The sequence below is a fragment of the Astyanax mexicanus genome, chromosome 18 (genome assembly GCF_023375975.1).
Source record: "Astyanax mexicanus isolate ESR-SI-001 chromosome 18, AstMex3_surface, whole genome shotgun sequence".
Classification (NCBI taxonomy): Eukaryota; Metazoa; Chordata; class Actinopteri; order Characiformes; family Acestrorhamphidae; genus Astyanax; species Astyanax mexicanus.
In genome coordinates, this window is record NC_064425.1 from 40,449,171 (window position 1) to 40,460,547 (window position 11,377).

Genomic DNA, 11,377 nt, shown 5'->3' on the forward strand with positions numbered 1-11,377 from the left:
TTTATGTTCTGCGCATGTGTAGACCCAGAAACGTAAACTTTTTCATGTGTTTTCATGATATTTTAGGCTTTCTTGGGTGTCTTTTACAATTGTAACTAAATTGTTATTATTTATTCAGGTATTACAAAAGTGTAAATGGCGATTTTATGGCGAGTTTATTATATTTTTCACACCAGTTGTCTCATAAGTGATACAGGCCTCTAAATGATACAGTCATCGCATAAGAAATAGTGTACAAAATATTCACGTTTGCAATAAAAAAGAGCATTACATTCATTTTAAGGTAGTTTCAGGTACCTCAGAAATCAGTATTTAACTTATTTGCATAGTTTTAGATAGTTAGTTTCAGTAGCTTGCGCGTTATGATTGATTGTGAATGATTAGCTAACAATTGATCATTTGACTGTACAGTGTAATTGCTTGTTAACTGTGAATATGACTGTAAAACTCCTGAATCCTGAATCTTCTGCAGGGGGAATCGGGCGGCTCTATCTGGCAACCCTGCTGCGCAGTTGTCTGAAGGGGGCGGAAGGAATAAACACTGAGAGACAGCAGTGTGTGTGTGTGTGTGGTGTGAGTGTTAGTTATGTTTTATTTTTCATGTTTTAAACACTTTTATTAATTTTGCATTAACTTCTCCCACATCTCCAGTAAGTAAACGTGTGATATATTCCGTGCTAAGTCTATTTGAGGCGCTAAATACCCGCACAATTAGCAAAGACAGCTATGGCTCAGTCTTTGTTAGTAAGCTTTAGCTAACGTTAGCTTAGCCAACATAGCTAGCGTTAGTTAAATAGCTGTATTGGTAGCAGCTGCTGCCATTAAATTAGGATTTCTACCTAAAACAACATTATGGCATTTATTATTATGAGTTTTACTAACTGTTTATTCATAGTTCTTAATAAAATGACAGTCCGCGCGCTATATACGCTACAGAATAGCTATTAGCCTGGTAGCTTATTTGTTTTATCCACACTGTAATAATAAACTGATGTTAACGGACTAGTTAAATGTTTATGTTAAGCTACTAACAGTTTTATTATTATTACTGTTTGTTTCTGTGTTTCTCTCCTATAGTCTGTATTAAAAAGTCGAGAATCAGCTGGTCTGCAGGAGTTCTGCATCTAAAGCCCAGAATCTCATTTCTATCCTGCACTGAAAGCTGATCCACCATGCAGGGTATGATATATTTATTAATATACTCTACCAGTGTCTTAGATCTGATTTGGATTTTGAAGTTTTGTAGCTAAATTTCTGCAAATCTCTCTCTGTCTCTCTGTATATATATATATGTATATGTGTGTATATATATGTGCATATATATATATATATATATATATATATATATATATATATATATATATATGTGTGTGTATATATGTGTATATATGTATATATATATATATATATATGTATATGTGTATATATATGTATATATATATATATATATATATATATATATATATATATAATAAGTATCTTAGAAAATTAGTATTTTATATAAAACGGATTGGTACTTTTGGAAGTGTGTGTGTGAAGTGCTTTAAGATTTTCCGGAAAAACACTGCACTGACTTTAGACTCGATAATAAAACACAGTGGATCAACACCAGCAGATGGTCGTGGCTCTCCAAACCATATTTAGTGCATGCATATAAACTGCAAACGAAAACAATTATACAATAAATACACTTAAAGCTTCACAGTAAATAATAGACTACTTTTAAGACAGAACAGCCCTATTACCTATTATCACGATGTGGATTTTTAATATCACGATAATTCTGTGTCACGATATATTGTATACGATATAATATTGCCCACCCCTAGCTGTAAGCCATAATCATTAACAATTAAAGAAATGCTTAAAATAGATCACTATGTCTGTAATACATTCTGTGTGTAAAACATCTATATAAAATGGTTTTACATTTTGAAATTAGTTACTAATCTATAAATTTATATGTATATATATATATATATATGTATATATATATATATATATATATATATATATATATATATAAATGTATATATTAGTAACTCATTTTGTATTTATTGTGCAACATATAAAAAAGAACTTTGAACTTAAAAAGAGATATGATGACAATTTTAATATGTTATTCTGGAAGCCCAAACCATAACCTGTTACTTATTTATAAGAGGAACAGTCCATGTAAGGACCAATTAGATAAATAAATGTGAAACCAACAAAAATGTTAAAAATTACTTAGTAGATGCCTTTCATTCTATTGTTTGCATACAGTTGGTTAAAAACTAAAATGTAAGGCAACTAATTGTTTAATCTATTTCTAAAGTTATATATATATATATATATATATATATATATATATATATATATGAAACTCTTCTGCAATCTTCTTATGTATATGTATATATCTCTTTTATTATATATTTCCTTTTGACTACAGGCTGCCATCTGCCCTGTTCGCTGTATGGCTGCAGGCGGACCTACACTAAGCCTGAAGCGCTCGCCAGTCACCTGCAGGATCACCATCGGATCCCTGCGCAGTCTCTTCCTGGTACGCTCCTTTATTTATTCAGGATTTTAAACATTTCAGTTTAATGTCACTAACTGCAGATGTTCTGCATCTAAGGTTCACAAAGCTTAGAAGACTTTTGAGATAATGATTGTGGACCACACAAATATCCAATGCTCAATCTTTATTGCTATTAAATCTCACAGAGATGGTAATATTAGGGTGTACTCATTTTTTAGATCTTGTATAAAGTAATTTTGAATATGTTGATATTTATATTGCCCGGCCCTTGTCATTGTTTTTAAGGACATTAGTCACTGTAGTTTATGCAGTTCTTGTGGCAGCGATCACTCACTTTTTTATTTTCTCTCTTCTTTTCTCTCAGGGAAGTCCTTCCTGTGCTCCACAATTGGCTGTGAAGCCACCTTCTCCAGCATGCAGCAGCTGATGGATCATATGAGGCATCACCATAAGCCCAATTGCTTCTTTCTGTGAGTCCTGATAGATTTCTGATCTATAAAAGCTGCTTACATGGATATTTAAGATTTGCATCAGGGATGTTAAATGTTTAAAGTGTTCTACACTGGAGCAACAAGGCTAGCTAACACTAACTTAGCATTTTTATCAGCTCACTACATTTTTGGATGATCAGCAGCACTCCTCAAACTGCATGGAGGTGTTTGACCTCTAATAGATCTGCTAGTTAGGAATGCACTGAAATCCACAGTTTGGGCCGAAACTGATATCAATCAAAATGGAAACATTTGTCCAAAGACTGGTTACCAGTCAAAATGCTGGTCGAAACTTTGGTAAAAGAGTTAATTACTTGAATTTCTTGCCTCTTCATGTGTTTGAGTTGTAAAGAGGTAGATTTAGTATACAGTGAATAGCTCTATTTGAGTAATGTTCTAGCAGCAGTCTGACTCAGAATGGGACTTATAGAGTCAGTGGTGTGACAGTTTGAGTCTGAAACTGCTATTTTAATGGGAAATTGTTAAATAATGCTGCTCTTTGTTTTATTTCAGATGTGAAAGCTGTCGGGCAAAGCTACGCTCGTACCGCACCCTCCTTAAACACCTGCAGACGTGTGCTAAAGTGGCCAAGAAGGCTGCGAAGTTAGAGCCTGGAGCAGGTCCTGACATGGGTCCCTCTGGTGTCCCACTAGCCCCAATGGATATGGAGCTCTCTGGCCCCCTACAGGCCCCAGGTCAGCCTGAGCAGATGGAGATGCAGATGCAGGCTCTGCCCACACTGATGCCAAATTCAGCAGCATTAGTCCACCCCAATCAGCATGTCCAGCAACCTCCAACCAACGGTGCTTCACTAGACCCCGCCTCCTCCAGGCCTCTGTCAGAGTCCATGGCTTCTCTGGAGCCAAATCTACCCCAGAGTGTTTCGGGTCAACTAGAGGGCCCCTACAGCCCTTTCCCACCCAGTCTGTCTCCAATACCCCCACCCCCCCTGCCGGACCTGTCCCAGCCGGAGCAGCAGAACCAGTGGCCCCCCAGAATGGGCCAGCCTGTCCTGCCAGCTTCTCCACCTGGATCCAACGCAGTCTGGAGGAAGAACCAAGGTGAATGAGCTTCACAGGGCTGTGAGACGGCAGAGAGAGTGGTTTTAAACTGGGGCCTGACTGATAGAATACAGATACAGGTTTTAAAGGGCAGTTCCACCCAAATTTTACAGTTTTGGAGATTTAAATTCATCCTGAGTGTGTTTGGTGTGAAACAATCAACATGACTGCAACAGCAACATAGCTCTATATATTTATTATGGTTAAACATAATAAACTGTATTGTTATCCAATTAATATTTACCATTTTTGAGATAATGACGCATTCAGGGCTGTCACAATAACTTTACAAGATTACCATATTTTTTGCACTGGATTATAATGCATTAAGTGATACTGTGTGGTGGTGGGGTAGATTAACTAAGTTAGGTAAAGCTAAGCTAAGTAAACAAAACTGTAAATCTTAACTTTCTTTTAAAGAGCTTCCGTTTATTTACAGTAAACTTAGATTTTAACATTTCTCCAGCTCTAAGGCTGGAGCATTAGCTGCTAGCAGCCTGAGACCACTACACAGAGGATCCTTGAGTGTTCAGGTAAGCCAGAGCGATATTAGTTAGCGGTTCGTCACGCGTAGCTTGTTTTAACACAATAAACGCGCAGAATAAAGTCTGACAATGCCCACCTCTGAACAGTGAAAGAGCTAGCCTAATTTAGCAGCAGGCTACAGGCTGATAATACTCACCATTGAACTGCGAAATAGCTAGTGCGATTAGTAGCTTATGCTAATACTGTTCCAGCCTTAGTGCTCGGTTGCATTAACTTCACAGAAACTCCTGTATTATGCTGTACTTCAGTAGAGTGGCTTTACTACTCCTTAATACCTGACTGGTAGAATTCATACCAGATCATAAAGTGTACTGACGATTTCTAGGACAAGTTAAGGATTTTAGGTGAACCTTATAGTGCAGAAATTTTGTATATGATACATTTACTCACACATGGTTACATTGTTACGTAGAGGGTGTTTTATATAAAGAAAACGCGCAAGGAAACACAATGGTGTCAAGGTCAGCCAAAATTATTTAGGTTATGTCAATATATTATCGATATATTTCATTATCCTTCACAGACAAGACCTAGAGCTCGTATCAAACCAGTAAACCAGTTTCCTTTACTGCAGTCTGCATTACAGCCAGAACCTTTTCAAAATCCTCGTAAAACTATTATTAAAACTGTTTCACACCAAAACACTCCGTTTGTTTACATTCTAACCAACTAATTATGCAGAGATTTGCCTTATAAGGTGCTTAAGGTTCTTAAAATAATGATTGCTATTGCTATTGTAGAATAAGCCCATACAAAATTTTACCATGGCCAAAAAATAAATTAAAAAATCTATTTAAATTAAATGGTGCTTTACTGACTCATGTGACTTTACTATAATGTGGTATGATTTTATTAGTTTTCAGTTGTTTCTCATTTGTTGTTTCTTGAATTCTTGAATAAACATCAGAAACTCCAAAAAACAAATTAAACACTTCTGAGTTGTTTTTGTTTTATTTATTTGTCCCTCACTTTTCTTATGATATAGTAATATATTTCAGTCTTGGATGCATATAAAATATTATATAACACTTGTTCTTTAATCTGGACCTTAGTTTTAGCCGAACCTATCAATCAGTCGGGCCCTATTTTAAACCAGGTGTCCCAGTATAACTCATAATGCTGTATACAGCAGCTCTGGTCCTGTAGGTTGGTGATGTACTTGCTTCTAAGCACGCCTGATTCATGACAGCACATATCAGCTACTGTTATAATAACATTATATGCTTCCTATAGCATATTATAATGTGTTAGAAAGTGTGTATGGGTTAAATAAAAATTATAAAGTGCTCCCAACTCTTCCTGTAATATATTACAATCTGTCAGAAAGTGTGTATGAGCAATTATATAGTGCCCGCTACTCTTCTGTAGTGTATTATAGTCTGTTAGAATGAGCGTGTGGATCTTATGGTTGTTATAGAGCACCCCCAGAGTCCCTGTAGTGTATTACAGTCTGTCAGAATGAACGTGTGGGCCTTACAAGCATTATAGAGCATTATAGAACATTGTAGAGTGCTCCCTGCACCCCCTGTAGTGTATTGCAGTCTGTCAGAATGATTGTGTGGATCATATGAAGATTATAACGCACCCCATATGCTTCCTGTAGTGTATAAGTTTGTCACAATGATCTTGTGGGTCTTATGAGCATTATAGAGTGCCCCCTACACTCCCTGTAATGCATTACAGTCTGTCAGAATGAACATGTGGGTCTTATGAGCATTATAGAGCATTACAGAGCATCCCCTACACTCCCTGAAGTGTATTACAGTCTATCAGAATAAACATGTGGGTCTTATTAGCATTAAAGAGCATTAAAGAATGCCCCCTATGCTTCCTGAAGTGTATTACAGTCTGTCAGAATGAGCATGTGGGTCTTATGAGCATTATAGAGCATTACAGAGCATCCCCTACACTCCCTGAAGTGTATTACAGTCTATCAGAATAAACATGTGGGTCTTATTAGCATTAAAGAGCATTAAAGAATGCCCCCTATGCTTCCTGAAGTGTATTACAGTCTGTCAGAATGAGCATGTGGGTCTTAGAAGCATCATAGAGCATTACAGAGTGCCACATACACTTCCTGTAATGTATTACAGACTGTCAGAATGAGCGTATGGGTCTAATAAGCTTTATAACACATTATAGAGCATCCCCTACACTCCCTGTAGTGTATTACAATCTGTCAGAATTTTCTGTAATGTATTACAGTCTATCAGAATGAGCGTGTGAGTTTTATGAGCACTATAGAGTATCCCCTACTCGTTCGGTAGCGTATTACAGACTGTCAGAATGAACTTGTGGGTCTTATGAACATTATAGAGCATTACAGAGCATCACCTACTCTCCTTGAAGTGTATTACAGTCTATCAGAATTAACGTGTGGGTTTTAGAAGCATTATAAAGCATTATAGAGTACCTTCTACACTTTCTGTAGTGTCTTAAAGTCTTAAAGTCATGTCACTTACACGTCCTGTAGTCTATTATGGTCTGTCAGAAGGAGCGGGTGGGTCTTATAAGCATTAGAGAGCATTACTGAGCATCCCCTACACCTTCTGTAGTGTATTATAGTCTGTCAGAATGAGTGTTTGGGTCTTATTAGCGTTATAGAGCATTACAGAGTGAGCCCTACACTTTCTGTAGTGTATTACAGTCTGTCAGATTGAACATGTGGGTCTTATGAGCATTATAGTTTGCCCCATGCTTCCTGTAGTGTATTGCAATCTGCCAGGCAGTCTGTTGGTCCTATAAGCATTATAGAGCATAATAGAACACCTCCTACATGTTCTGCAGTTTCTTATAGTGTGTTTAAATGATCATGTGATTCTTATGAACATTGTACCTGGATCAGGTGTGTTGTGTTCAGGGTATACACTAAAATGTGCATGGGGCAAGATGTTTCTCCAGGACCAGGGTTGGTAACCAATGCCTTAGCTCACTTCAGCTCTTATCATGAATGTGTGTGTGTGCCCATTAAGAGTAAACTGACCCTAGTCCTGAAGGGAAAGTCTTCACGATTCTGAGTTCACTGTGTTTTGTCATGTTGCACTGTCCTGGCAGACCCGCCCGCGCCCATTTTGCACAGATGGAACTCTCCTCCGAGTCAGGCTCAGGCTTTAAGTAGAGAGAAAGTCCAGGTGAGGCACAGCAAAATCCACACACTCACACTGCCGGATGGAAAGATCCAATCAAATCTAATCAGATGTTTCCGCAAATTTGCTGCTGCTGCCTCCTTACCTGTCCCCGCTCCCTCTAACTATGCTGTACACTGTTTCCTTTGGGTGTGCTTTACTAGTCCAGTCATGTGCTTGTGAATCTCAGTTCATATAGCGGTACATTTTATTCTAGATACTGCGAACTTTGAATTTTTCCACATTTTTATATTTTACACCCACACACTTAAATGTATTTGAATGGGATTTTATGTGGTAGGCATGCGAAAAAAAACGAGCACTGTTCAATCAATCATCCAAAAATGAAAGGAGAATGGTACAACTGCAAACCTACCAAAACATGACCGTCCACCTGATATTACAGACCAGGCATGGAGAGCACTAAATAGAGAAGCAGCCAAGAAGCCCATGGTCACTCTGGAGGAGCTGCAGAGATCCACAGAAATCCACACTACTCTTCTCTAAAGGCCAGATTTGTGGAGTACATGATTAATAGTTGTCCTGTGGACAGATTCTGTGGACCTTTTTTTGTTTAGGTGCGCGGCCATGTCTTGGTAGGTTTGCAGTACTGCTAGAGGTGCTGTGGAGTGATGTGTACAACAGCACCACCAAAGAAGCAGATACAGCTTATCATAACAGGTTAACACACTGGAGTAATAGTAGATGACCTCTGTCAAACACTCTGTCCTGCCTGGAGAAAAATGAGAACACCTTTTCTGAGGAGCTCCTGCTGCTGCTCCTCACTGTTTTATTCGCATAAAATAGAAAAACAGCAAACAGTAATTATTCACTCAGAAAAGAGACGAACGAATGGACAAATTGTGCAATCGATCCACAGCTCAGAGAAAAGTATATTTCATCCCCCAGATGAGCCCAGCATCAGTCTTGGGTGCAGAATCATTTATTCATCACAGGTGATAAAACTCCCTAAAGATTTGGATATAAGGTGCAAATAAACTTCTCTATGTACTTTATATATGTGACTACAGCACTCTATCACATATAATCCCAATAAAATCCATTTTATTTTGTGGGTGTATACTGTCAGGTATAAATATTAGGACATTTTATAAAAACATTTGTCTTTTATATATTTATCAAATGAACATTTGTTTTTCATTTGAACAATGTTAGAATCTATGTTTAAATATGACTCAAAAGACAAGAGGTTGTCCTGGTGAGTCCTTAATTTTTTATATTACTGTATGCTTGCTGGCCACTTTATCAGAAACATCTATTTCTTTGTAGCTTCAGCTTGCTGGTGTAAAATTAGAGACTGTGTTTTTTTTTGTTGATGCACTGAATCAAATTGTGATATTCTAGCCAATGATTTACCCCTTCACAACTTACAGTACTTTAAGGATGGTGGTGGAAGGCAGGTGGTTTTAATGGTTTTAATGATCAGTGAATTTGCATATGGTGTTTCTGATAAATTGGCCAAAGCCTGGCGATACATGGTGGTGGTAAGTGTACCTAATAGACCGGTCTGCTTGGTGTACATCAGCTTGAGGGCTTTACTAACAGATTATACCATGGCATGCCAAAAGTCATGGGACAGGTATACAACTCCTATCGGTTCCCATGGTTTTTGCCATGTCTTATGATGTGATTGATTTATTGTCCTCTCTGAGGATGTGTGTGTGTGTGTGTGCATCACTCTGGCTGGTTGAGTTACACTGTTAAACTGGTTAAACTGGTCAGTTGTGTTTGTCTGTAATGTTCCTCTGCTCTGAACTGTCCCTCACAGGTCAGTCCTTCAGCTGCCGAATCCTATGGGAGCACACCAGGGGGCGCTACAGCTGCTTACAGTGCGGCCACTGCACCCCCGACCGCAAGGAGATGACTACACACATTGAGAGCCAGCACAAGAGCCCAAAACCAAACACAGACAACGGTGACTATATACAACACATGACTATATATGTGCTGTATATATACTATTGCATGTCAAAATATTTGAAAATCATTGAAAAGTTACTTAATTTTAGTAATTCAGTTCAAAATGTAAAACTTAAAATTGATATTATATAGATACACACAATGTGATGTATTTTAAGCAATGAAGTCCCAAAAATCAGTGTCTCAGAAAATTAGAATATTATATAAGACCAATTGGTACTTTTGGCAGTGTGGGCAGTGTGATAAATCCTGCTGGAAAATGAAAGCCACACCCCCATAAACGTTTTTTACTTTAAGAAATGAAAGTCCGACAACTTTTATGCAGATGCGGATTTCATTTTCCAGCAGGACTGGCACACTGCCTACACTGCCAAAAGTATCCATTGGACATGACAGATAAGAGACACCTAAATGCTTCACAGAGTATTTTGGTTGTAATATGAAAGTAAAAGGAAATGCAACAATTAAATGCAACAGTAACTGTTAATAACTGCTAATAACTTTTCATTTAATAAGTTTTACTATTTAAAAATTATTGCTAATACTTGTATTATTAATTTTTTAATACTTGTAGGAAAATTTAACAGCAGTGAAACACAAAATATAGAAAGTACAAAAATAACTGATGCATAAACAATACAGCTATTAAATAATACAACATAAAAAAACACTGCTGTACTGATATTAAATCCTGAGATAATCCATTCCATGCAGCTCAAATTTTCAAGCAGTTTCTGCAGATGGATAGAATCTTGGTAGCATGTCCAACAGCATCAGAGAAAGGTCTGGTAATGCAGCTGGCCATGACATAGTGTCTGTGTCTCTTGAGACGGCAGCAGCACTATGTGGACGAGCATTGTCTTGTAGGAATAGTGTACCAGTATGTGCGTTTATAAAAGGTAGGGCCACTGGCTGCAGGACCTTATTAACGTAACATTGGACTGTTAAAGGGGTTGTGATAAAGACCAAAAGTAATCAAGCTTTGTATTTTTTTGTTATTTTATTAAATTTAAGCACATAATGTTTACTTCTGTTTCTTTCTGTTTTCCCTGCATGTTTGTGTAAATGATTTCTGTGTTTATTAATAACCTGGAAACTTGTGTTTGTGTTCTCTTACAGACGCAGTGGTCAACTCACATTTACAGATGACTAAAAACCAGTCAGACTCAGAAAACTCCAGTTACACACAGCTCTAACTCTACCTTCAGTCCTGAAATAAGTCATTTACAGCCTGGGCACTTGTGTGATGTCTTAACTCAGATCTGTCTTAGTGTACAGTGTGATTGTGGAAAAGCCACACTTGACTGCATGCTGTTTATAGAGAGCTAGCAGCTCAGTGCCGTTTAAAGCTTGTGAAATATTAAAGACCTGTATTTACAGTTTGTGTTAATTGTTATAGCAGAAACATTTGTACACTAATTGCTGTTAGTTCATATTAAACCTATTCTTTTTAGTAAAACTGATGCATTTGTAACTGCAGGTATGATTAATAAGTATATTGTTCATTAATATGTATTAGTGTAATACAGTAATATCTTTTTAACAACAGTTTTTGCATTATAAGCAGATATTCTGGCATGTAGCAGTTTTTCAGTTAATATGTGCATTAATGTCAGTGTAATCATTGTGTCTTTATTTCTTTGTATTGTATTTTCATAATCAAAAAATAAATGTAAAAAATAGCACAAAATG

The 11,377-nt window shown here is 37.2% G+C and overlaps 1 protein-coding gene across 2 annotated transcripts; it reads left to right on the top strand.

Moving 5' to 3' along the window:
- The first annotated feature begins 498 nt into the window (after positions 1-498).
- On the top strand, positions 499-11,314 carry znf414 (zinc finger protein 414). Of its 2 annotated transcripts, XR_454399.4 has the most exons (8): positions 499-650; positions 1,078-1,179; positions 2,432-2,542; positions 2,886-2,991; positions 3,526-4,073; positions 7,674-7,750; positions 9,534-9,680; positions 10,805-11,314. XR_454399.4 is itself a non-coding variant. In XM_007245073.4 (7 exons), exons 2-7 carry the CDS (start codon positions 1,173-1,175, stop codon positions 10,879-10,881), a joined length of 996 nt encoding a protein of 331 aa, XP_007245135.3. In that variant the 5' UTR covers positions 499-650; positions 1,078-1,172; the 3' UTR covers positions 10,882-11,311. The 2 variants fall into 2 exon arrangements, 1 of the variants encoding a protein (XP_007245135.3); XM_007245073.4 differs by lacking the exon at positions 7,674-7,750 and having other exon boundaries at positions 10,805-11,311.
- Positions 11,315-11,377: the final 63 nt, after the last annotated feature.